Below are 27,293 nucleotides of genomic sequence, written 5' to 3' on the forward strand. Positions count from 1 at the left end.
GTGGAAAACCTAGCCATAAGACAAACTGCTGTAGACCTAGACATGGAGAGGCAGGACAGAATGTAGCCCAACACTTCACTTCAATATAATGAGTTAAACCTCATTAAAATTGCAAGACCTGAAAATGAACCATCTGATCAGTCACAGCTGGAAGCAGCTTCCATTGCATGGTAAGCCACTATAGGAGGAAGAGGAAGAAACAGGGTTTTCAGATGAGAATCTACAATTTGAGCAAGAAATTTGGAAGTTGAAAGCAACAGATATAATAGGGATTGCCTTAATTTATGATATTAATTTTGAAAGGTCTCAAGTAAATTAAGTCTACAAATAGCTTTTCTAAATATACAGATCAGTTTAAACAACTGTTGCATTGAATGAGAAATCCTTCCACTAGATTTCACAACCACAGCATTATTAACATGCACATGAGCTTTACAGTAAGGGTAAAATGCAGAACAGTTCAGACCTACTCCAAGACTCAGAACTGTCAGGAAATTTTAGCTATACAGCTTGTCATAGAGCTGGAAGAGGAATGTAGGCCTGTTCATTTGTGGAATACCCCTAACAAGGAATAAAATAAGGCAACTACTACTACAGACCAAAAAAAATCCAGACACATTTTCAGACTTGCTTCCATCATAGCCTGATAGTATGTAAAAGTCTCTTTCAGGTGAGATAAGGATGTCTGATACTATTCCCATGATGAATTCTAACAATAACAGAGGAATATTTATGGAGGCTTTTGGACAACAGAACTTCAGCTAGCTTCACTCCAGCATCTGAAATCAGATGTGGAAGTAGAGCTAGGAAGAACTTCAGAAAACATTAATTCATCCAGAAAAGGAATGCATGTCCCACTGGCAAATTAAGGAAAAAAAGATACAAATTCCCTGAAAGTAGTCTTTCACAGATGGCCAAAAGATGAGTAGGAACAATTTGCAGACAGATCATTTCAGATAGGAATATGGTGATGGCTTAACATATATACATTAAAATTCAAGCAAACTAATTATACGCTCCCCCCCAACACTTTAACACAGAAATTTTCCATATTATTGAAATAGTGCAGTGCTGCCATGAGTACAGCCTAGGCAATTAAAAATAACAGATTTTTTAAAGCACATATGCCATGCTCAACAACCATTGGCACTTTGGCAACAGATACTGTGGCCGTGACTCTAATGACATAATAAAATAAAGCTCAGATAGGCACCAAGAGGCTTTTAAACCTTATAGATGCAGCAGCTAGGATACTGAGTTACAGTCAATGTGTGTTGGAAGCAGAAAAACAGAACCTTCTGCAAGCATGATCCTGTAAGATAACAAAGAGATTGAACTTCTGAGGCACAGACCAGTGACGTAGGCCAGCTGGGTTTCTGATCACTTTGTTCCTGCTGCACTGCAGAACACAGGATTTTGCAAAATTGGTTTAAATAAACAAGAACACAACTATAGGATGCTCCTAACATTTGACACCTAGTTTCATGTTAGCCAAACTGGAAATTGGGAGATAGACAAAGAAACAATATTATGAAAATGTAATGAACATGTTAACTAAAGCAAGTATTTACTCAAGCAACATAATATGGAAGTTTTCTATGTACATAGAAAGTTCCATACTTTTGACTGTACTTGTTTCTTTTAAACTGATGTTAATAATCACTATAGTATAGTCCTCAAACTCAGAAATGAGCAATATTCACCATTATATGTAGGGATAGTTTAAATCTGTGAAACTTTATTTCTATGAGATGATACAAAATATAGGATTTTGCTCAAAACAAAGTAAGCCTAACAGTAAAAATACTGCAAATTATAGTTAAAACACTTCTATAAAACAGAGGTCATACTTCACATCATCTATTATTCATATGGAAGTACGTGATACTCATTTTCCAATATTCCGTAATATCAATCTTAAAATCTAATTCTTACGTTCTTGGTTTAGGTGGGTTTTCTTAAACTCCATAATGAACACTAATATTTCTACTTACTCTACTAGACCAGTTTCCATAAAGAAATACACAGACCTTTGTCTTCAAAACAATGTCATGATCCCAGTAAATTCCATAGCATTAACTGCATTTAAAACAGTATTTCAGACAAAATCTATCATTTTTCAAAAACTGTTTTTTACCTGTTTTCCGGTCTTAAATGTAATAGCCAAAAAAGTAATCCTCGTTTTCAATTTTTTAGGAAGATAGAAAGGAACAGTCCCAAATATTATAATTTTACACACTGACAGCTTTCTTATTCATATCTGGTCTTTCTTAGGAAGGCCTAGCTTACAGAGCTTCTTAAATGCAGAAATCTCAGAAAATGAAGAAAATTGGTAAAAATCTTAAGGAATTTTCTTCATTGCTATGTTCTAGTCATTATTTAATATACTTAAGAGTCTTGGTTAATATTCAATAAATAGCTATGAAATATGCTTTTTAGCACGAACACAGTACTTACATCTGGTGAGCAGAATTATAGATTAGTTTCACATGAAAAAATGTTTTAAGTACACAGTGAAAAATTACTTGTAAAGATTAATGTAAAGTAAACATGAATGTGTGTGATTTAATCCATTTTAAAGGAGATATTCTAGTTTCATTAAGTAACACAAATCTAGCAGCTGGCTTCCACTTCTCATTTTAAAACAGCAGAAAATAATCCTTCTGGAATAAACATCTACTGTTTGGTCCTGTGACAACAGACAAGTGAACTTGATGATTCATAGTCCTTTGTTTCTATACAGCAGTTGTCCTTTAAAACACAAGGATTTAACTTCCTTTGCTTGAGAGTAGTAATTTCATATGTATTGTTTTTAATGAAAAATCTGAACTTCAAATGTTGATGTGCAGGATTTCGGAGATCTTCTGTCCCTTCTCCATAATAGAATTACTGGGTCAGGTCTCAGTGGCCTACAGTGGAACTGCGAGTTGACAAAACTGAGACATACCAAGTACATGCTGGCTATGCTCATTTTTTTTCCTGTACATTGATGGCTTTCCCCTTTTCCCAGATTTCAGGTATGAGATTTTTGGTGTGATGTATTTTCAATACTGCTCCTTTAAGATGCCATGAATGCTGTCTAACTGGTACCTCTTAATACTGGAAAAGCATCACTATTTCAGCATTCCCATAAAGGAATCTCCTTAACTAGTAAAGCTTTTTAAAAGCCAGTTCAGGTTGCTCAAGGCAGAAGTACTCACAGGTACAAGCCCTTGATTACAAAAAAGATTCTACCTCTCTCCCATAAAACATGCCTATACTCATGCCTCATTGAAGCTATTTATACTTCCACTTATTGATCTTTTATCATTCATGTTCTGCAACATCAATTACAGAACTCAACTAAAATCCTTGGTTTTAACAACTGAAGACATAATCCTCTCTGCAAACACTGTACCTGAACACTTGTCTCAATCCCAAAGAGGACTCTGAGAGAGCAGAACTCTGCAGAACAAAGGCTGTTCACATGACTGATTTCATTAAGGGATTAAAAATCGCATTTAGAATGGATTTAATTACAACAGGTTTGATAAGCTTGGATAAATGAAGCCTAAAACGTCCAGGAACTCGATTTAGGCACTCCAATGCCACGATACATAAGACAATTAAAATCAGACTTCTTTTTCCTTTACAACAAAGAACCTGGAATTGAAAAATAGGTCCAATAGCCTCACAGCAAGCTATTTCATATCAGGGGATGTATGCCCCTCTTACTTTTTTCTTATTTTTATTAAAGACAAAAGAAATAAAGCATTGTTTATGTACACTTAACTTTCAATGTAAGTCACTTAAATACCTCAGGTCAGGGTTTTAATGTCCACATACGCTGCTGCTTTACTGCCACAATGCTACAGTTGTGCAATAAAATTCTGACAAAATCTATATTACAGCATCTTCATTGGCTCTAATAAAGTACTTAGCTAAAAATAATTTTAAGTATTGCTTAAACGATTATGTTTTTCACTTCAAAAAGAAAGCACCTGACTTCTTAAACGCACACTACAACTCTTTCTTGTTATCACTTTTACATCAAATGCTATCCAAACAAAAACAGTTATTATACAAAAAGGTAGATAGTTCAAATTAAAATTATTTGGTGATACATCACAGCATACAATCAGCAAGCACCCACCGAAATAGTTCTCCTATAAGCAAGCACACAGGAGACAATTAATAAAATGGATCCAAAAAAGGCACAATAGAAAATTATATTTTAGTAAAATGCAGTAAAAATGTACATAACAAGGTGCAATCTATATTATCTAAACATACCTTTCTGAGATCTGCAGCCTGTTTTAAAATATCTCTTTTTAGATCCTCCGCTCTCTTGGAATGAAAAGAATTACTTTGACTCTGGATGATAAATACAATTTCTTTTAATTCTGTGAACCAGAAAATAAAAAGATTTAAAGACAAAAGAGGTTATTTTCAGTTTAGCTCCAAAGCTACTGAGAATCCAGGTGTGGGGGGAATCTATAGCAAGCTATTTCCTTAGTTATACAAACATTCCGTGAAATAATAAAGAAACATAATTTAACAGACAAAAAAAATCCAAACCAGTCCTTTTAAGGATTAACACATAAAAAGTACGACGTGACTAGGAGATCTGCAGCCACAAAGAAACTTATGCCTGCAGTTAACAGTACCCACATTCATGAAGTTCCTTTTTCTCCAATACACCGGTACTCCTTATTACCAGAGTTAAAAGGTGGCAGTCATAGACCGGCATCTCCCCTCATTAGGATGAACACAAAATGGAAAAGATGCTTCCTCAATAAAGAGCTTAAAAGCCTACCCAGAAACAAGCATCAGATGGAGACACATGCCTGTGAGAACAAGGAGGTAATACTTTTATCTGGTAAGACAACATCAACACCTCAAATGTCTCTTCACAGTGTTTAAAGGCACCATAGTTAAGAACTTTCAACAGGAGAGGAGACGTTGAGAAATGTAAAAGAAAATAATGAAGTAGTTTTGCAAACATTTATGGACAGAAAAAAAAAATCCTTATTAAAAAATACAAGTAGATAATGAAAGCTGATACCATGGAGAAGCTGAAGATAGCCAAATTTTCTTGATAGTAGACAGAATAATCTCTCAGCATTTTGAAAGTGAAGAAATCCAGGCAGATTTGATCACATTCAGAATCAGAACACAGCAGAGGATGAGAGGTGAAAGAATGAAGAGGGAACAGATGCCCTTTCCAAATTTCTTAACAAGTTTGACCTATGCTGTATAACTCACCCAAAACCATAACTAAGTAGCAGCATCTAAGATGAGGAGACACTATACTGCACTTCCTATTTGGTTTGCCAGAAAAGGCTGAACTTCACAGATACTGTGCAGAAAGTGCACAGACACTGTGCAGAAAGTGCACAGACAAGGAAATTCAGAGTATAATAACTTATTATTACACAGAATATAATAACTTATTAGTACACGGAAGTGACTGACCAATTACTGCCCAAGGAACAAAAAAGATAGTAATGACGCTCAGTTTTCAAGGAGATAAGTAGATGACTTGTGGGATGGGTGGGCAGGGATTGAGAACTGCATTTAAATTCTGTCACTCAAGGTGACAGTCAGATCAGGTATAAGAGATAACAGATTCTAGTTAACGCGAGGAGATGGCACAGAAAAGGCTGCTGAGTCAATGTTTACAGATGACATGACTCCAAATCAAGACAGTACCAAAGGGAAAGAAATCAAAGATGAAGTCCCATGGGATCTGCACAGAATGTCAAAAAATGTGGACAAGGAACAAAGTGCAAAAAAAATTATATAGGTAACAAAAAAAAAGATGTAGGAGTCAAAATTCAGAAAAGCAGAACTTCAAGACCACCATCATTAGCAACATTATGAAAGCTGACAGAGAAATTAAAGATATAAAACCACTAGGAGAGCTTTCTAAGAACAGTTACCGGTATTCCATTGAGACCAAACTTTCAATGAGCTATAGGAGATGTCAAATTGAAGACGGTCCAGGATGACAGCTCAGTAGGGAAAATCTAGAGAGTCATGGCTGACTGAAAACTGCCAGATTTTACTACAAGCAATGTCTGTGTGAAGACAAACACCCCAAGGACAGAGCACCTTAGAGGAAGCATGTGAAGCTTCTCGTCAGGCAGCAGAGTATTTCAACACTTTTAATCTGCAGTTTTACTACAGTGTAAATTAAAAATTTACATCATGCAATCTTTATTTTTAAAATGTATATTCTTGCATCATAGATCAAGTCAACCTAAAAGATCCTAGTTTCACATCAAGATCTTGACCTCTAGGTTCAAAATGTTAACTTGGCAAATAGAGTAGAATGAATGAAGAACAGAGGGACAAAGATGGAGAAAAAATGTCCAAAGAAGGAAAGTAGTAGTCTCAAGGAATAAAACTGAGCACATGAAAGATCACAAGAAAAACAGCGGCAACAACAAGCACATTAACCCCAAATATCTTTGCTATGATTATAAGAAGACTGCCATGTCCAAGAGCTGAGAAACAATTACATTTCTTTGTTCCTCTGAACAGTTACTTGTTAATTCAGACCTATGACAGCTCAAAGCTGCAGTTAAATGTTTTTTCTACTTTCCCCCAATATACTTTTCCCTCAGTTTATTAGCTTATTCACCAAGACAAACTCTTGTCAAAATACCAAATTATGTGAGGTTTCTGGTGATAAAGCTGCGGAGATGGCGTAAGCACTGACATAAATACCAGTTCTGATTTCACATTTTTTCCCACACAGTGTTTCTTCATGCTCTAACCCACCCAACAAACTGCTTAAAAAAAAACATGCACAATGAAAATGTCTGAATAGCAGCTGTTTGCTATTAGCAAGAAATTTGCTGGATTTCCTGTGCAAAAATTAAAATCAGTGCAAAAATTAAAATTACACTTCAATGATGCTAGTGAGAGTCAAAGGGCTAAATCTATGTGCACAACACTGAAAACATCCCCAGAAATAAAAAGCAAAACCTATATTGCTTTATATAATTACTGTTTTAGTATAAGTACATTTACAGATATGCAAGCATCTGAAGTACACTCAATTTCACTTACGGTACATTTAACAACAGCTGTGATATCCCACAATAGAATGCTTTCCAGGAGTAATCTAACACCTATTTTGGTGTTACTGCATTAATCCAGTGGAAATACTTTCCTCTGGTATAGACACTTTAAAATAGTTCATAAAAAGAAATATTCACTGTATTAAAATGTTAACAGAAAGTATGTATAATTTTAAACACCTAAATGGTTTCTCAAGTTGAGAAATAGTCAACCAAGCAAGACAAAGAATGGAGTCTTCTGGAAGATAAGTATCCGAAAGAGCTACAGATATACTGATACTGTATTTCTCTTGTTGTCTTCTTTTCTCTTTTATTTCCCTAAGACATTTCCATATCCGGAAAATATCTTCAACAATCTCAAATGCTCATTGATTGGAAAGATACTGGAAGTTCACATTAAAAAAATAATTAAAAAATAAAATAAAATTGGCAAACCAGAACGTTGAAACTTCCTGAGTCTTATCACAACCATGGCTCACTGCTAAACAGAATGGAACCTTAAAAAAATGTTTAACAAGCCATCAACAGTAACATGTGTTTTAGCAAGAATAAAATGACCCTATGCAAAATACACCTCCTTAGGAATGACCTCTCAATCAGTTGAAAAGATGGCAAAGAGGGAAATACTGCTATTTGGAAGATAAGCATTGCAGTATAATGACCAGCACAAATAAACTACCTGTATATTTTGGGGGTTTTTTGGCAAAGTTTATTCACCACAAAAGGGTGTTTTAGTCAACTCAAAGCTACTGAAAAAAATTTAAACAAACATTTTGGGAAAAAAAAAAAAAAAACAACCCAAAGAGCAAAACTGCTCCTAGAAGAACATAAGATGATGATACTGTCTTCTGCTAGACAGAGGTTAAAGCATTCACCCAGGATGCTAGAAACCCAAATTCTCATCCGTGAGGCAGTTTGGGCCTGAATGTAGGTCTTTGGCATTCCAAGCCAGCCTCTTAATTTCCAGGCTACAAGTACATTCTGAGGCAGGTCTTCCCCATTCTCTCCTATTGTTCTAGAAATGGAGAACAGTAAGAATGGCTCCTGAGCTTCCTAATTACCTAACTCTCCTGAAACAGTGAGCATCCAGAACCATGTCTCTGACTCACTGGATGTTTAAACACATCATTAAAAAGGTAGAACAGGCATCAACAGAAAAGACAGAATTCCATAATGATTTATATACTTCCTGGAGTATGTGTGACATGGTCCAAACCACTTCTGCAAAAATTACAATTATGGCTTTAAAACAACTAGGATGCAGTCTAACCACTGGTCTTTAATAGGTAAAAGAATGCCACTGACATCTTTGCAGCTCTGTCAGTGGTGGTTAAATCTAGCTCCTCTTTCTTTTGGGTTTTTCTTTCCTAAGAAATGATGGATAATAAAATTAATTTTTTTAATGCTAAATGGAATATTTGTACACTGTTTCATTCCAGTGAGAAAGTACAAAATATCTCATTATTTAGTCAGACAAAAACTAAGCTGCAGAAGCACTGGTGGTTTAACTCACAAACCAGAGACTCTACTGTGTAGGCCAGAAAACTCACCTTCCAATTTGGGTTTAAAAAAATCAGGCCACTTGCATATTCTGTAGGCCCTCCCCTCCTTTTATGGCAACTCTAAAATCAACCTGAAACTCCAGATCAGGACCTCTTTAGTTTGAGTAGATTATTGTAGCCTAGTATAAGCTTCCAAAGTTAAAAGTAGAGACAAGTCTTTTTTCATGATAAGAATAATAATTTCTAAATGTGTTTATATAAAAGTTATTGGGATCTTTCTGGGTTAAAGACAGTGTATGTGGATAGATAGATAGACAGACATGCAATAGATAGATTTAAACATGCAATCTCATCTCTGTGTGTGTGCTTACATATCATATATGCAATAAGCACTGTAATGACTGATTATCTGTTTATGGTCTGCAGCATGAGAACTGAAAGCCATCCTAACTTCAAACACTTTCTCTCAACACAGTTTGAGTACTTCTAATATTGCTATTTTCTGAATTTTACTAAATTACTTGCCTTAGTAACATCCAAAAAACCCCTTTAAAATCAATGACAAACACACCACATTTTAGTACACTTGTTTACTTCTTGAAATTAGAAATAATAGTGTCCAGTTGTTCCTCAAAGTGCACTCTTTCATAGTTTTGTAATGCATAAAGTATGTTGTTTAACACTTCAGAACTCATGATATGTCTTAACACTTACTTAACCAAAAAGAAAAAAAGGTTCATCACATACACATTTGCTCTGATACTACAGAAAAAACTTATTTAAACCTTGCATGTTGTTCTCACCTTTCCACCCAAACTTTCCTCACTAATTCCTAGAGAGCCTAGATAAAATGCAGAACTAGGCCAGGCAGGATATTAAAAGGATATAACTGCGAAAAATACTTTTGATCCTTTCAGAATATTGCAGGTATTTGCAGATCAGAGGAAGTATAACATCACCATATTTGCAAGAATGAAATTCAAGAAAAAAAGCTTCAAGACTATTTCATTATACTTTTCTTATTTAACACACATTTAAAAAAAAAGAAAAAACCCAAACCAAATATCCCTCAGCCTGCAGCCAAAAGCTAGTAGATACTCTTGTGGTGAGAGGAATATCTCCAGAGAGAATGACTCAACCTACCTTGGATCTCAGTCCCTCTGGAAGTGCCCCTCTCTTTGCACAGACTGTAGAAGGGATTAGGACAACTCGTGCTCCCAAACTCAATCTTTCCTTGAGTTTCCAAAGAAGGTGAAATCATTGTATGCTAGCCTGAAATAGCCAGCACCTCACTTCAAGAAAAGATTTGCTTTTGTTATTCAGATACTCTAAGTTGAAAATACTGTTGGTCAGTGATACAGCCTACCTTTTGGGGACAAATACATCCACCAATAGAGTGGGTGTATACATCCACCTGAAGGACAAGACTTTTTGCCATGGCATGGCAATGATGACCCAATATTGGTAAGTCACATCACTGATCTTTTGCCTGGACTGTAACATATCCATGCATGAAACTCTTTGCACACCAGCCATCCCAGAAAGCTACATCACATTCTGAGTAGACAAAGCAACCATAAGAACATGAAGTTCAGTCTTCTCTGTATCACACTTGTCTTTCCAGTGACTGGGATATCAAGATGTTGATACTTGTCTTCAAAGGCTTGGCTAAGGACACTTAAAAAGATCTCTTAAAACTCTGAAAGGAAAATTACAGATGGTAACTTTGCTTCCTTGGTTCAAAGTTACAGCTTATTCATAAAGGAAAAAGAAATTTCTTGTATAACAGTTTGAAAAAGAAGAAAGTAAAAAATCACAGGAACTAAGAACCATCAAGAACTTCATTCTCTGTTTCAAGTCCTTCCTTGATTTTATCCACAGAAATGGGTTAAAAGAGACTTTAAAATAATACTCTTTCTTAAGAAGAGGCAGAATCTCATTTTAAAAAAAAAAAAAAGAAGAAATGACATATTACATCAGACCAATGGTCTATCTAGTCCAGTGTACTGTCTTTAACAGTAGCAATAGGAAACACTATTTAGGGAGACCACAAGACCTTCACTTTCTTCGGTGCTCCTCATACTCAAACAGCATCCACAGGCATTGCATTAGGAAATGCCAGAAGATACATTGCTGCCTATTTATCTTACCATACATTTAAGGACTTTTCCCCTCTTGAAACTGCTGATATGGTCTGCTTCCACTATCTCCTGTGACAGCAAGTGTCTAAATTTTGCTACCTGCTGCATAAAATACTTTTGTTTGTCTGCTTTAAAGTGATCTCCTACTGAAACAAACAATAAATGACAGATGGTAGTTACATCACTAACGTTCCTAAATATAACTTTCCTAAGTAATGAGATTATACTAAAACTTACGAAAACCGAGCAGTCAAAAGCAAAAAAAAAAAGTCTGTCAATGCCTCCCTGGGTGTTTTATGAAGTGAGACAGTACATATGCTGGGAGTGATAAAAGCAGCAACCAGCATCTGGCTGCGCTATGAGATTCCACAGAAAGAGATGAAAGAAAACAAAGAGGAAACGGACTTTATTTCACACCAGATAAGGATGGGTGAACAGGGAACAGAGTAATAAAGCTTCTATAGAAAGGTCCTGCACTTTCAATAGTAAAATGGGAGATTAATGGGACAAGGGACTTAATTTTGTATCAGAAATTATGTGGCCGGCAGGACTAGGGAAGTGATCTTCTCCCTGTCCTCGCTCTGGTGACGCTGCGTCTTGAGTCCTGTGTTCAGTTTTGGGCCCCTCACTACAAGAAACACATTGAAGCACTGGAGTGTGTCCAAAGAAGGGCAACAAAGCTGGTGAAGGGTCTGGAGCACAAGTCTTAGGAGGAGCAGCTGAGGGAACTGGGGTTGTTTAGCCTGGAGAAAAGGAGCCTGAGGGGAGACCTTATCACTCTCTACAAGTACCTGACAGGAGGCTGTAGCCAGGTGGGTGTCAGTCTCTTCTCCCAAGTAACAAGCAATAGGACAAGAGGAAATGGACTCAAATTGTGCCGGGGAAGTTTAGATTGGACATTAGGACCAATTTCTTCACCGAAAGGGTTGTCAAGCACTGGAACAGGCTGCCCAGGGACCCTGGAGGTATTTAAAAGACGTGTAAGTGTGGTGCTTAGGGACATGGCTTAGTGGTGGACTTGGCAGTGCTAGGTTAACAGTTGGACTTGATGATCTTGAAGATCTTTTCCAATCAAAATGATTCTATGATTCTAATTATTTTCCACAGAAGTGGTTATCTGCGTTAGGGACAGAGTTTGCAACTAAGTCCAAAAAAGAGCCAACAAACAAAACCCAGATCTTCTAAGCACCATTCAGAGTTCTGTTAGCAACTCCATTAAAAGCATGCTAACTCCTCCTGGTGTTCAGCTTTGATGTCAGAACTACTCAGAAAATGCTGCAACAGAGACATGGTCAACCTGGCTCTTTTTAGAACAAGCAGAGCCAAGTACTCAGGGCTTAGAAGAGTGAGAAGTACCGTAACAGTCTAAGTTGCTTTAAGAATTTCACTGCTGTACTATAGCAGAGGCAGCACTAGGTTACAGTGCAGAGATTGCAAATCTTTATCTCAGGTCTGTAAACTTTTTGCAAGAAGGACATGAGGCTTGTTTTCAGAAAGGGCAGAAGCTTGCAGAATTTTTATTCTCATAAGTTATCTTACATGTCCAGTAAAAATTTATTTTACCACTCAATATCCTATTAATGTTTGACATGTTTCTTAAATACTTGTTTCTAGATATTACAAAGTTGTTACAAGTAATTTATAATAACCTTAGTTATTACAAGTACCATGACAGCTTAGCAGAATGGTAAAATTCAGTTTCATGTTATATTTTTACAAGAACTGCTACTAAGTATCATGACGTGATTTTAAAATATCCTGTACTACAATACATCAGTTTCACAGAGGAAGTGCACATTTTCAGAAAAACACTTAACTACAGGAATTGCAAATACAAACAACAATCAAGAAGCTTCTGTCTGATTAGACTACATGAGCAAAGAAAAAAAAATATGAAGTATTTGGGAATCAGCAATTAGCTAACAATGCTGTTGAGCATTTATGCACTGTTCACACAGTCATTTTTCAAAGCATAACCATATTTTGTCTATATGAAAAAGGCAGCCACAAGTGAAAACAAATACAGACCGTACAGTACTTACCTCTGCTTATTTTACTAATTGTTCCACTTTTTTCAGACTTCTAGAAGAAAGGAGAAAAGGCAAAATAAGGATGCAGGCAAAACCTCAAATATTTCTATAGAGACATAGGGAGACAAAGCATTTATTAGATTGTAAATGCATACATAGAGTTTTTAACTCAAGAACTAATAAGATGTTTTTCATCATTGAGAACTGAAACAGCTATTCCACATGTTTGTACACTATTACTTAGACAATACAGTAAAAGAATAAAAAGAAAAAAAAAAAAGAGAATGCTTTTCTGTGACCCAGTTTATACCAGAGCTCTTTAAATTAATCCCAACCACATCTTTTTTTTTTTTAACTATGTATCTCCTGAGCACAAAGTTTGGAATATGGAACCTTATAATACAAACATACCTGCTCAAAACGCCAAAACACTCTTACTTATTTGATCCATTATCAAACATCTACTGAAACACAATTCTTAAAGGAAGACTCAAAAGCAATTTATATGAAGACAAAGAAATATGAAAAGGTTGTTGTACGTAACGTGATTTCACTGAGATTTATTCAGGTATCACAAACACTTGTGGTGAAATTTTAACAGGGTGCCGAGGAACAGACAACAGTGACATTCCATTTGCATCGTTAACCAGGAAAGCAAGACACACACACAAAAATATCTTAGAGGCATATACAATTGCTTCTAAATAACAGAGGCTCAGTGGAAGGGTGTTGTTTAAGAACTGCTGACTGATAGAGAGATAGCTCTGGAGAAATAGCTCTGTGCTTCCTACAAAAATTGTAGGAAGAAAAAGAGAGATTTCATTTATTGCACAATTTCTCCCTGGTAACAGCACCTCAGTGATTTCGTTCCTCCACATATAAAAATCAAGATCTTCTTTACTAATTGCATTAGGATGTTGTAGGATTTATCTTGGTTCAAGTGTTTTGAGACCTTCAGATAGAAATGCCATACAAGGCACTCTTCAGGAATATGCTTGTATAGTTTTCCTACCCTCGTGACTTAATTCCTATTTATAAACACTTCTTTTTTCTCCCCTTGTTTTGTTGGTTTGTTGTTGGTTTTTTTAAATATTATATCCATCTAAACTTTTTAGTCCTATTTGCATCCCATTTGATCTCTCCCTCTGTCCAGCTCTGACTTCTACGCTGAAATGCATAAGCTCCAAGTACCTTGGTAGCCATCTGTGAAATGTTTTAAGGAACGACTGCATTGCATCCATGCTTATGACCCTTTTTTGTTGACTGGGTCAATAAAATTTAAAAAAATTCTTGGAAGACTGTTATTCTGAAGACTATATGTAAGGCCCTGTTAACAAGTGAATGTCACAAACACCCGTCTTGACATGGACAGGGATGGGCTGATGATGACCAGGCAGTGTTGAACAAGAATGGAGCCTGCGGAGGCATGATAACGTCTTGTGAGACCACTCCTCTATTCCTAAAACATGTAAACAAAGACCATCTGTGCCCTGTGCACCACGTGCCTGTGACAGATCACCACTCACTTGGTCAGCCCTGAAGGGGGGGGTGGGGGGGGCGGGCACCCCGAACCCCCACAACCCACTGACTCATTTCTAGAACATTTCTGAACATTCCTGAGCACATACTGCGCCTGCTGAGTGATGGCAGACCCCCGCCTACGGGGTGGGCACATCGGGTTATAAAAAGTGGAAACATAAGTTTTTGGCGCGCACCCACCACCTGAAGACTGCAACTATGACCTGAGAACATCGATGGATCCAAGGGTGCTGATATCTTTTCTCTCCCTCTCTTTCTCTCTTTCTTTGTCTCTAACTTAATTTTCAGCACATTAGGGTAATATCATCACACGTTTTACTAAACCCTTACCTTTCATAGTTCTGCTAAATTTTGAGCATTGTTATGACCTTTGCCAAGCCTCTATCTTTTGTAGTTCCAGTGAGTTTTAAGTAAATTTATAATTGGTTTGAAGCTCTAAAGTAATTGTCATTACTTCTGATTACTGCGCAGAGAATTAAAAAGTTAACCTCACCCTCACCCCCTGAGTGGGACAGGACACTATACACAGTACTATCATCTTACAGTGTAATGTACACCACATTCTAAATTAACCTGTATCATAAACAACACAAGGAGATTAATTTTCTATGCAAACAAAAACCTACATGTTTTGTGGTACAATGTGATGAACAAGCCATATTTTACAATTACCTTTACGAAAACAGAACAATTGTTGCCTGTGATATTCCTGTTAATCAAAAAAAAAAAAAAAAAAAAAGGAAAAAACCACCAGGATTTTGACCTGAAGAGTTCTAAGAGACACCTCTGACCTCATCTGAGGGAAGGTTTTGAAACACTAAAATAGTCAGAAAGCTTTCATGAATTATATCACATATAAGAATGATAACAGCTAGATTAAGACAGTAATGGAATTTGACAAACAGCAAATTATAAGAAATGAAAACAGAATGATGTTACCTACTCTCCCAGATATACTGCAGCAGATCAGCAGTTTGCAATAGGGATCTTTTTCATTTATGAAAATTGCTGTAGATATAGCAATCATCATCAAAACATGTATCTCTGACCATACTTCTATTGCATTTTATGTGAGATCACTAGATTTGAATGGCAGTTATAGATTCTAACTCTTGATTCATTCCAGTGCTTCTATTTGATTTTCCTCCCTTAAATCTCTTTTATATGTACACAAATATGTTACAAATATATACGTATAAAAAAACTGGTAGACAGAAGTCTGTTAAAGGATATACATGCATACACACCTAACACTCACTATGTTGTTTAACAGTAGGACTAGCTCTGCCCATTACTTTGATAATCTGTTAATCTGAAACTTCATACACAAGCTTTACTTGAGCTGTGACTTGGGTAGCAATATGTAATAATGCTAATTTAGCAAAGGCAGCCATCTCCCTCTGAATGTATTACACATTTAACAGAACCAAGAAGAAAGAAAACCTGCCTCTGAACTAATAAAGGTTACATACTCAAAAACTATTTGCAACATCAGTAACACTATCAACTTATAGAAACTATGCAAAATCGCTAATGCACTCTTCAGCTGACCCTGGAAAAACAAAATAAATTGTTTTCTAAATAATCATTTTGTTCCACAACAAAACCCAAAAAAACTACTTCTCTTAATACAAATGTCAACATAAGTGAGAAAATCCAGCATAAGAAAGAAATAAATCAAAAGAAGTGCTAAGTACAAGTTTATTCTAGTAATTCTAAGAATCCATAGGATATATTCTAGTAATACTAGAAAAGTAGTGCTACATGCAACTTGTGTCCCATTAAAAGTCTCTTACATGCCACACAGAACAGAAAGACATCAGATGACATTTAGTACCACTGAAGTCTATGATCAAAATAATCACTGTCACAGATGTTAGGTTTTCTGCTCTGGTCTCTTCCACATGATTTTATAATGTCTGTAAAATGTTCCTGCTCTAGTAATTAAAATTTATTACCTGCAGCACTGGTAGTTCAGTATCATCTTCTGCACCTTCAGGAACTACACTTACAGCAAAAGCTGAAAGAAAAAGCAGACTTTGTCATATTATAGGAGCTCATTTTCACACTTGACAAAGTTCTGCAGCAAAAGAAAAAGAAACATTTAGGTAGAATTTCACATTAAATGATACTATATTGGTAGTAATCTTTATGAACATAAGACAGTCCGTTCTTACACAATTTATACATTTGCTGCCTGACAATTCTATTCCTGTACATTGCTGAAAAGATCACTCTTTGATGTGAAGCCAATTTATCTTGGCTTCAAGGCAAATAAATCCCATTTTTTTTAAAAATCAAATCTGTTCAGTCCAGTAGTTCACTTGACAACAGTATAATGTGCTATCACATGGGAAACTTGCATTCCACTCTATCTTTAGGTTAAAGTTTCGAGTACTACAGTTTCACTTGGAACCACAGAAACTGACAGCAGCTAATGGAAATTTCTATCAAACTTGAAGGTGGCTCTAATACACTTTGAACAGCACCTTTGAACAACAATCAAACTTGTTAACGTATAAGAGACCCAAATAAACTTTTACAAAAAGAACAGAGACCCCAAAGAGCTAATGTGCATAGACCTAGCATTATCTTAAACCTTTATATTGGCACCACCCTATGCGCACACTTCTGGTCTGTATTAGAAAAATAATAATAAAAAAAGGGTTCTGAGTTTTCGGAGGTTTTGAGCTTGTTGATGTAGTCATCTAATCAATTTGTCTCAGCTTGCTCATTTGTAAAAGTAATTCCATTTAACATGAGAAAGCTTTGCTAAGATTCTTCATAAGGAGTCTTTCTTAAAGGTAGTAAAGAAATGCAAATGAAAGTAAATTGCTATAATTTGGAAGGAACTCAAGATACTACTCATCATGGAAAAATAGATGGTTTTCTTAAAAACTGAGGAGGAAAAAAAAAATCAACAGATTCAAGTGGAGTGTTTCACTGCAAGTTAAAATTATTTATTGCTTGAAATTGATTTCAAAGGGAATTGCTAGCAACTGTCAGTTCCTTTGAAGCGCATGAAACCTGGAATGTAGGAAAGCAAGACGACAAGATTGTTCGAAGCCTGTGGTGCTCTCTCTCTGATTACCTGTATCCCCATGTTCTTTCAACTGGAGACCAAATTTTATCAAGCATCTAAGAGTTGAGTTTCACAATGACATCTCAGGTCTTGACTAACTTGAATCTCAAATCATACCACCAGATGCAGACATCCCAAAATTGTTCTAATACAGTAGACTCATGTTGACCATAGCCACGTTTCAGTAAGACATTTAGCCAGGAAAATAAAACAGAGTACAAGTAGGTGAGTCCCCCTAGTGTTGTCCTCAAGTAAATGTTTTGCACTTCTAGTTCAACAGTGCACAGAGAATACCTCGATTTGCCTATTATAACCCTTGCTGAGAGCATGTTCTGATCATTTTCCTCCTTCTCTTCCAACATAACAGTACTTAGAGCTTCAGATAAGGAATATTTTCCCCTACACAAACCAGATTCACGTCTTCTACTTGACATGATCCTAATTACAAGATGAACACAAAACACCCTTATTCCAGGAAATGTATTAATTACGTAGTATTAACCTGAAGAACTATCACCTCAAATTCAGCTTATTCGCAAAACTGAATGCAAGCAGAATTCTCATAACTTTCAGTTTTTAATATGCAGCTGAAGAACCACACACACGAGACCTGAAACAACTGTGATTGACAAGAGATGCTGCCTCTCTCACCATAACATTCAATAACCCATGCCACACTGCTGCTAAGATTTATAAAATATTAATGCACATGATCCTTGAAACAAATCAAACAATACTCAAATAACCTGGAAAAAAAAGAAAATATACCTATTTCATACTATGTCTTTGAGAGCACAGATAAAGCTCTTTGGGGACTTACTTTAACAACCTACTTCATCATTGTATTACAGAGCCACAGAATTACGGAGGTTGGAAAGCACCCCTGAAGATCATCTAGTCCAACCCTGCTTAAAGCAGGATGCTCAGGACCTTGTCTAGTCAAGTTTTCAGTATTTCCCAGGACAGAGACTCCACAAACTGAGTAACCTCTTCCAGTGTTCAATCACTCCTAGAGTTTAAAAAAAAAGAAAAGTATTTCTTATGTTTAAATGGAATTTCCAGTTTTCCAGTTTGTGCCAACTACTTTATGTCCTGTTAGGCACCACAGAATAACCTGACTTGGTCTTCTGTACTGCCCCCTATCATGTATTTACTCATGTTGATAAGAGCCTCCCTGAACCTTCTCTTCGCCAGCATCAATAGTCTCAGCTCTTTTAGCCTCTCCTCATATGTCAGGTGCTCCAATGTATTAATAATGGTCCTTCGCTAGGCTTACTCCAGTACGTCCATGTCTCTCTTGTACTAGGGAGCCCAGACTTGGACACAGCACCCCAGGTGTGCCTTCACCCCTACTGAGCAGAGAGGAAGGAGCACCTTCTTTGACCTGCTGAAAACCCTCTTTCTAATGCAGTCCAGGATGCTGCTGGCCACATTGCTGTTGTGCTGCCACGTTGCTGCTGTGCAACGGCACAACTGCTGCTTCATGGTCAGTTTGTTGCCCCGCTGCGACCCTCAGGTCCTTCCCTGCAAAAACTGCTTTCCAGACAGTGTTCCCCCTGCGTGCACGGGTGCGTGGAGTGACTCCTCGCCAGGGGCAGGACTTGACATGTCCCTTCATTGAACTTGGTTTTCCAACCTTCTTGTTTGTCCATTTCTCCACCCTACTGAGGTCTCTCTGAATGGCAGCACAACCAGCTGGTGCATCAACTCCTCCTGCCCATTTTGTATCCTCTGCAATCTTGCTGAGGGTGCACATTGTCCCACTGTCCAGGTCATTAATAAAGACGCTAAACACTACTGCAGCCATTATCAACCCCTGGAGTGCACCATGCCACTGATCAGAGCCCATGAGCCCAGCAAGTCAGACAGTTTTCTATCCACCTCACTGTCCTCTTATCTGGCCCATACTTCATCAGTTCATGTATGATGTTATAGGAGACAGTACTGAACTCCTTGCTAAAGTTGAGATAAAAAATATCCACTACTTTCCCCACAATCATGAAGGCAGTCATCACAGAACTCTTTTGGGTTGGTCAAGCATGACTGCCTCTTGATAAAAACTTCTCCCAGTCACCTTCTTGTCCTTCATATGTTTGGCTTGTCCTTTGTTTGGAAATGGTTTCCAGGATTATTTGCTCCACCACCAGTGAGGTGGCACTGGCCAACGTACAGTTTCCCCAGATACTCTTCCTTGCCCTCCTCGATGATAGAGGTGACATTTGCTCTCTTCTAGTCTTCAGGAATCTTCCTCAGTGACCGTGACCTTTCAAAGATTATCAAGAGTGGCCTTGCATTGACACTGTCAAGCTCTATCAGCGCTTGTGGGTGCCTCCCATCAGGTCCTGTGGACTTCTGTATGTTCAGTTTGTTTAAATGTTCCCTAAACTGGTCCTGCTACAATGAGCAGAACTCTTCCTTGCTCCAGACCTTCCTGTGAGTTTCAGGGGCCTGGGATTGCTAAAGGTGGGTCCTACCAATACAGACTAAAGCAAAGAAGGTTTTGATTTCCTCACCCTCTTCCATGTCATTCTTTTAACTAGATCCCTCCTCCCATTCAGAAGCAGGCCCACATTTTCCCTAGTTTCCCTTTTGCTGCGGATAGACCTGTAGAAGCCCTTTTTCTTGCCTCTCATAAGTTGAATCCCTCGCCAGATTCAACTCCAGGAGGCCTAATGGCATACCTGCACTCTCAGACAGCATCTCCATATCAGGGGTGACCTGACTCTGTTTCCATCTCTTGTGTGCTTCATTTTTATGTCTGAGTTTTGTTAAGAGCTCCTTGTTCATGCATGTGGGCCTCCTGCCATCTTTGCTTGCCTTCCTGCACGTGGGGCTGGACCATTCTAGAGCTGTAGGAGATGAACCTTGAAAATCAACCAGCTCTCCTGGACCATCTCCCATATCAATCTTTCTGTATCGTTGAAGAGAGTGGTAGACCGAATATGCCTGGCTAAAAATTACTTTTGTTGCAGCTATTTTGACATACAGTGCAACTTCAACGCTCACCCATACCATTTATTAAACAAACCAGTATCTGTGATGAACATTAAAGTCTCTCTCTATACCACTATTCTTACTCCCAGTGATTTCAGATATGCAGCCTCCCCCACTTTTCAAACAAATTAACATATTAACATGACTTGGTATCTTTTACATTAAATATTTCAGGAAGACTTTTCCCAGATAATACAAGAAGACAAGAACTGTTCAGGCTATTTTAAACTACCGAAGAACCATTCACTAAACAGACTAGCAGACCCCTGCAGACATCACAAGAAAGCCTCAAGAGTCTTCACCCAACGGTAACCAAGCTTTTCACTCAGGCAGATCGAATGAATTTATTTTAAGCAACAAATATGCCATGGCCCCTCTACTACCCTATTAGTACATCTGTTATGTACACATGATTTGATGGGAGTAAAGCAGTCTTCAGAAGTAAACTGCGATGCACTTGTGGGGTAAACTCAAGTCTTACTAACATATGGCCAAGACTGTTCTGGCTAAGCAACCTGATCTCTCCGCCTAGAAATAAGTATCTTCTAAGAATTTACTGGGAAGAGGGTGAAATTAAAAGAACGTGGCAAATCTAGCTGGCATACAGCTTATCGACAAAGTGGCCAGAACTCCCTAAGACACACATCAATCTCTGGAGCTAAAGGTACCTTTACTAAACCCAGAATTTCCTCTAGTCCCTTTGAGTTTTTTGATGCAATCCAAGCATACCTCAGGTGGACCACTGACTTACCAAAGAGCACAGAGAAAATATATTGCAAGAAGAAACTGATTAGCTGGTAAAATTTCAAACTGTGAAGGCACCACAGTAACCAAAAAGGCTACAGTGATTAACTGTATGATTTCTTGCAAACCAAGCTATCTAAAGCAGAAAAAACCCAGCAAGGCACTGTCTTAAATGCAACCCTTAGTTTTGTATTTGTCACTTCATTATTTAAAGCATTGTGTACTTTGAAGTTCATTAATGCACATAGCTATTCACATCATTTGGCACAAGTAGACAAAAGCTGAACATGTCCTTTTGCTAAATGTTCAAGAACTGAAGTAAGAAAAGGAAAGAAATTTTAGAAAGACTTCAAAGCTTTTTATTTTAATCAATCTTATCTTTATTTCTTTTGAAAGCAGGACTAAAGTCACTGAAAAAGCTAGACAACAATTTTTGATTCATTCAGAACCTGGAACTTTAATCAGAGAATGTAATATAAGCAGCTTCAATTCCTATTCATTTTTCTCAAGTGTTCCATTATTTCCATTAAAATTTTGGTGAGTAATTAGACTTGCTTATAACACTAGAAAGTAAAACTCAATCATTTATTTTCATTGTTCAGCAGCTGTACTGCAGCAATATGTGCCAACAAACTACTAGGAAAATGGGCATAAATATTGCAGTATTAAAATTCAATATACTGTATAAATATATATAATGATATAATACCACATTATAAATGTAGAAGTAATCCTTTCTTCAGTACTACCCTTTCAAGTGTAAACAACTTCCAAACAATTACAGTTACGTGTCCTTTAAGTGCAAAGGATGTTAAAGACCAAAAAGTAAATTCTTCTACTTTCACAGGCAAAATCCATTTGAGGCAGAAAGGCAACACTTGTGTTATCTTCCTCTTTTACAGTCTGATTCAAGGCTGACTGACCCCAGAGTTATCCCATCACCTCACTGGGCTGTTGGTCAGTTTAAATGAGCTACAAAAAAAGTTACGATTCTATGACTTACGTATGGTGAAACCATGAGTAGTAATAACCACTTCAAATAATGAAAGCCATTGATTATGCTGTACACAGTGACAAAACATTTAAAACAGAATTTCTTTCTACTTCTAATTATAATTTAATGAAAGGCCTATTTTTGTTTTGGTTGGGTTTCCTCCCCCTCCCAAGTTTTCAAAGAATACAAAATTCTATGGATTGACATGATTCCAGAGAAAATCTGCACTGATGCTGTCAGTCAAAGAGACAGGATCTTCCATGAGACAGCGTGGAAGCGCTAGCAAGCCAAATAAATTAGTTTCATGTATTTATATGCACGTTTTTATTATATTTCTTCATTGTTGCTACCCTATCAGCATCAAAGACCCTGGTCTAGCCAGGTAAGAATGAAGACTTAGAGATTTATCAACCCAAAATCGGGAGAGAGTAGGGAAGAGGAGGAGGAAGGGGTGATGCAAGCAAATTTCCAGCATCTGAAGCTTTTCATAAAATAAAAGCAACTGATTTTATTTCTTTGCTGAATTTCTTTAAGCTAATGGCACATATGGGAAGAAGGCAGCTGAAATCACCACTGTGAACCACTGAAATGTTTAAATGAGTGCTATGTGCACCAATATCTTTATAAAAGGCAAGCAAAGAAAAACAGTAGAAGAAAAAGCATCATCATTATCCCTTCTGATTGTCTAGAAGTTAGACCAAACAAAATAATCTGAATATGTGTTCCCGTTCTGCGAGCTGCCACCTGCAAGCTGGAATTTATGAAATGACTTAACTACCAACAGACAAGCTGTTTTCTTCTGTGAAATGCAATCCAAATTATTTCTGTTTTCCAAGAGCAAAGCTGATTGTTTTGCAAATTTACTATCCTGGCCATCTCGATAGCATGGGGTATTTACAAAAGAAGGGACTTTAACATAAAAGGATATTTAAAAAACTACAAGAAAGCCATGATACTTCAATAAGCTTCAGGTGAACAAATTCTACAGAACCATTAATCGAGACCTACTAAAAAAGAGGTAACTGCACAAGCAAAAACCTGAGTTCCTCCATTTCTGCCTTCAACCTGCATGTATGTATGTAAAATAAATATACATACACACACAGGGAAAATTGAAGTTGCTATTCTCTGACTGTGATTACAATCTGTTTGAGATCACAAGTGCTATAGTACCTTGCTGAAGCACTAGAGCAAAACTACTCATCCCAGAAAGAATGAAATATGAAATACAGCTTTAGGAAGAGTAGTAGAGTATTAGGACTCCTCCAAAAACCAAGCTGCGTAGGTGAAAAATGTTTTATGAGAGAAAAATAAAAAATATCAGTTTTACTTTGCTGAAAACACTATTTGTATCAAGTTTTCCCTACAGGATTTTGATCCACAAGCCATACTAGTGGAAGAGAATCAAAGGCTCAGAACAAACTGACAAGCCTATGCTGACAGAGATGGAAACATTCAGGAACAGAAATAATGAGAAACAGAACAGATGTAAACATTTATTTCTGTCTCTTACACTCACGGCAACAGCTCCTAACTCTGAGTGACTGTAGCGATCCGACTGCTGACAGACTACTAACCTTTCTCTTTTAATCTTCTCCCACCTGCCTAGACACATTAAAAAACATCTCTAAAATATAATAAGAAATAAGATTTTTTTCTTTCCTCTATGCTGACACTTTAACCAGGCGGTATTACCTTTCCACCTCCCCTCTGCAACACCCCGTCAGTAAGGCGCTATTTCAAATACGAGCACGAGTGGCTTCGTGGTGGGTTTTAGCTACTTTAATGAAGATTTTCTCGACCTGAGTAGCCGGCCCCGTGAGAACCGGTTTCCACGGCGAGAGCTTTCCCCTGCCCTGCAGCGGCCCGGGTGACAGGGCCGCCCCCTCGTCCCCACACACCGCCGCGGGGCCCAGAGGGTGGGAAATGGTCCCGGCACTGGCCGGCACCGGCACCTCAGAGCCGGGGCCGCTGAGCGGAGCCCGCGCTGCCCCGTCCGCGCTCCAGCCCGGGTCACTGACAAACTTCGGGGGAAGGGGCACCTCCTGCCTCCCCGCCCGCTTCTCCTCGCGGGGCGGGACAGAGGGGCGAAGAAGCGGCCACAGCGGCTCCGGCGCCCGCCCAAGCTCTCCAGCTCTGTCCCGTGCCCTCCTCCCCCTCATCACCTCCGCGGAGGGGCCGTGCGTTCCGGGTCTCCTCCCTTCACCTCGCCATGGCGTCCCGGCCCGGCCCCCGGCCACTCACCCCGGGTGCGGAGCGGCGGGAGAAGAAAGAGGTGGACGCACGCAGCGAAAAGGAGCCAGCGGTTGCAGCCGGGCTCCCGAGACATCTTGGCAAGGGCCGCCGAGCCGCACGGCGGGGGAAGCAGGAGAGGGGCACAGTGCGCCCAGCTGCCCGCCTCTGCCGCAGGAGCGCAGGCGAGCGGCCTCCGGCTCGTGGCCGTGCCGGCGCCAACCCTCCTTCCTCCCCTCCCTTCCCCTCCCTCCCCCGGCAGGGCCCGGCAGGACCGGGCGGCAGCGCCGGGAGGCGGAGCGGGAGTCGCGGCGCCCTCTGGCGGGCGGCAAGGGGAGAGGCAGCGCCCTGCGGCCCCGCGGTTCCGGCCTCCCGCTGCCGCCGCGTCCCGGAGCCGCTCCGCGGGGCCCGAGCAGCCGCTCTGCCGGCGGTAGGCAGCGGCTCTGCGGGGCCCGTCCTTCCTGGGCCGGCCGGCGTAAGCCTTCCGCTGACCAGGGGCACCTGGAGCTCCTACAGCCCTGTGTATGGTTATAGATCAAATACCCAACCCAAAATAATCCTAATAAGCATAGCTCTCTATAGCTGTTACTACTCATCCAGCAGCTGTTACCAAAAACAATTAATAATGCCTTTAAGTCTTAATGCTAAATTATCAGCTCCACAGAAAGTCCTCCAACGAGGTTTCTAGGTTGTCCAATTCAGACAAAAGAGGGTTTTTTTTGGTTATTAGCTTCATCCTTCTCCTCTCACAAATTTAAATATTGTCAGTCAAATGACATCCAGCACTCTGACAGGAACCTGGTCCACAATAAGAAGTGGCCTAGTTCATCTCTAAAACAACCCTTAACAGCCGTTAACCCAAAAGAAAAAAAGCCATTAACCCTCTCTGGGTTACACCTCCAGAGAGCCATTTCATACCCACCTGCGTAAGAGGAGTGGAGACGTGGGGTGCAGCGCAGAAGACATGTTGGAGATGAGCGGGAGCACGGTCTTGGCACTGGAGACTCCACAGCTACAAACAACTCACCCGTAGTTGGTTAGAGAAATGCCGACCTGGAGCTGTGCAAAACTGGTTTTAGGGGTAACACAGAGAACAAAGTAGTAGTAGCTAACATGCATAAATGTCACAACATAGTAAATTTGCATGTAACGTACAACTGCAGACCAGCAAAGAAAGATCAAGAGTGTAAAACTCAGGTAGCAAACAAAAAGCAAGCCCACGTGGATCCTGGAGCAAGGAAGAAGAAACCATTCACACAAATGTCAGATTTGTCCCAGTGAAGACTTCACATGCTGACAATTTGCTGTACACCCCAGAATGAAATTTCCAACCTTTAGGGGAGCCAAAGGAGTAAAAACCCGGCTGCGTGTATAACATTTTCACTGCTTTGTCATTCTTTCTTTTTCTGTAGCAATTAAATCTGTGCTAATAATTATTAGATTATTCACATTTCAACTACAGTAGCAAGAAATTCTTGACTTTACTTAAATACAAGACGTGATTCCTCTTTGCCTTTAAACAGGATTTTGCATGTAACACCTGGTGCCCCTCGGTAACAATTCTTTACACGCTGGGTATGCATAGAAGTAAATTCCAGCCAGGTCTATAAGTACACATTGTCTCACCAAATACTTCGCACACAGCCCCCTCCTACCAACTCAGCCATTCTGCACGCACTGATCTCACTGGAGACAAATGGAGCAATGTCCAGGTCAGCCATAAACTTCCCATATTTTCAATCTAGTAAAGCCAACAGCATGGAACCCAATTTGGACCCTTCCTCAAAACTCTGCAACTTTTACATCTACTGCATTCTTTTCCTGACAGATCAAGCAGGTACAAGCAGGTACCTTCAGTATGCCAGAGAGGTGATTCGGAAGATGAATGGAAATCTTTTCCCAGTGATAAATGCTCACTTGCACTGCAAGTCCAGGCAAGCCCACCTATATCACTGTAACTTGGTAGTACACTTCACACTTACCTTCAAAACTATCTGTCCCAGGTTTCAGCTGGAATAATTTTCACAAGAAGCTGGGAGGGGACACAGCCAGGACAGCTGACCCAAACTAGGCAAAGGAGTACTCCATACCATATGACATCATGCTCCGTATATAAGGGGGAGCTGGCTAGGGAGGATAGATCACTGCTGAGGGACGGGTTGGGCATCAGGCTCTGGGCGGTGAGCAAACTGCATTGTGTATCACCTGCTTTGTATACTTTTATAAGCATTGCTGTTGTTATTTCCCTCTCCCTTTGCTGGCCCAAACTAAACTGTCCTTTTCCTAACCCATGAGTTTTACCTTTTTCTTCCAATTCTCTTCCCCATCCCACCAAGGGGGAGGAGTGAGTGAGCGAGCAGCCGCGTGGTGCTCAGCTGCTGGCTGGGGCTGAACCATGACATTATTTCAATAGAAATATATTAGCCAGACTTCCTTGGGGGATTAGACTTGCTTTGTGTATTTGCTACCCCCCCTTATATTGTAGGGGGTTGAGGAGAGAGGGGGAAATGGGACACAAGTGTGAGCAACCAGAGCTTGTTATTCACCATACAGAACAACTGCTTGCTGCTGACATTCTGATTCCCTAAGTTAGTTACTGGCCTCAAGAATAATAATTCTCATGCAAATTAAATAGAAACTTTCATACTACATTTCTCTCTCTGATTCTATGTGTGTGCTCATTACCAGAAAGAAAAAAAGTGGTAAGTTATCCTTCCATTTCTATACCTATAACAATATAAAAGGTGTGAATCCTCCTGCATAATGCATATATCTGCATTTGCTTGGTTTTCCTTCTAAGTTTCAGCAGCGTTTCCTGCCCTTTCTCCCATTTCTCTGTTCTGTGCTCATTTCCGTAAGTATTCACATGACAAAGATCATGCCCACAACAGCTGGGATAAAAATGAGACTTTTCACTTTCAGAATGGTTAAGATATACCCAAGTTCACATGTTTCCCCACACAGCAAG

General features: G+C 39.0%; 1 protein-coding gene across 1 annotated transcript in view; it reads right to left on the reverse strand.

Moving 5' to 3' along the window:
* B3GLCT (beta 3-glucosyltransferase) overlaps positions 1-24,591 on the reverse strand; it is a 67,646-nt gene extending 43,055 nt beyond the window's left edge. Inside the window, exons 1-4 of the mRNA XM_075742063.1 lie at positions 24,338-24,591; positions 16,238-16,299; positions 12,753-12,792; positions 4,273-4,382 (exon numbers count right to left, since the gene is read on the reverse strand). Of these exons, the coding sequence (XP_075598178.1) occupies positions 4,273-4,382; positions 12,753-12,792; positions 16,238-16,299; positions 24,338-24,422 (297 nt within the window). The 5' untranslated portion in view covers positions 24,423-24,591. The remainder of the gene's footprint in view (positions 1-4,272; positions 4,383-12,752; positions 12,793-16,237; positions 16,300-24,337) is intronic.
* Between the last annotated feature and the right edge of the window lie 2,702 nt (positions 24,592-27,293).

The sequence above is a fragment of the Balearica regulorum genome, chromosome 1, assembly GCF_011004875.1.
Source record: "Balearica regulorum gibbericeps isolate bBalReg1 chromosome 1, bBalReg1.pri, whole genome shotgun sequence".
In the NCBI taxonomy this organism is placed as follows: domain Eukaryota; kingdom Metazoa; phylum Chordata; class Aves; order Gruiformes; family Gruidae; genus Balearica; species Balearica regulorum.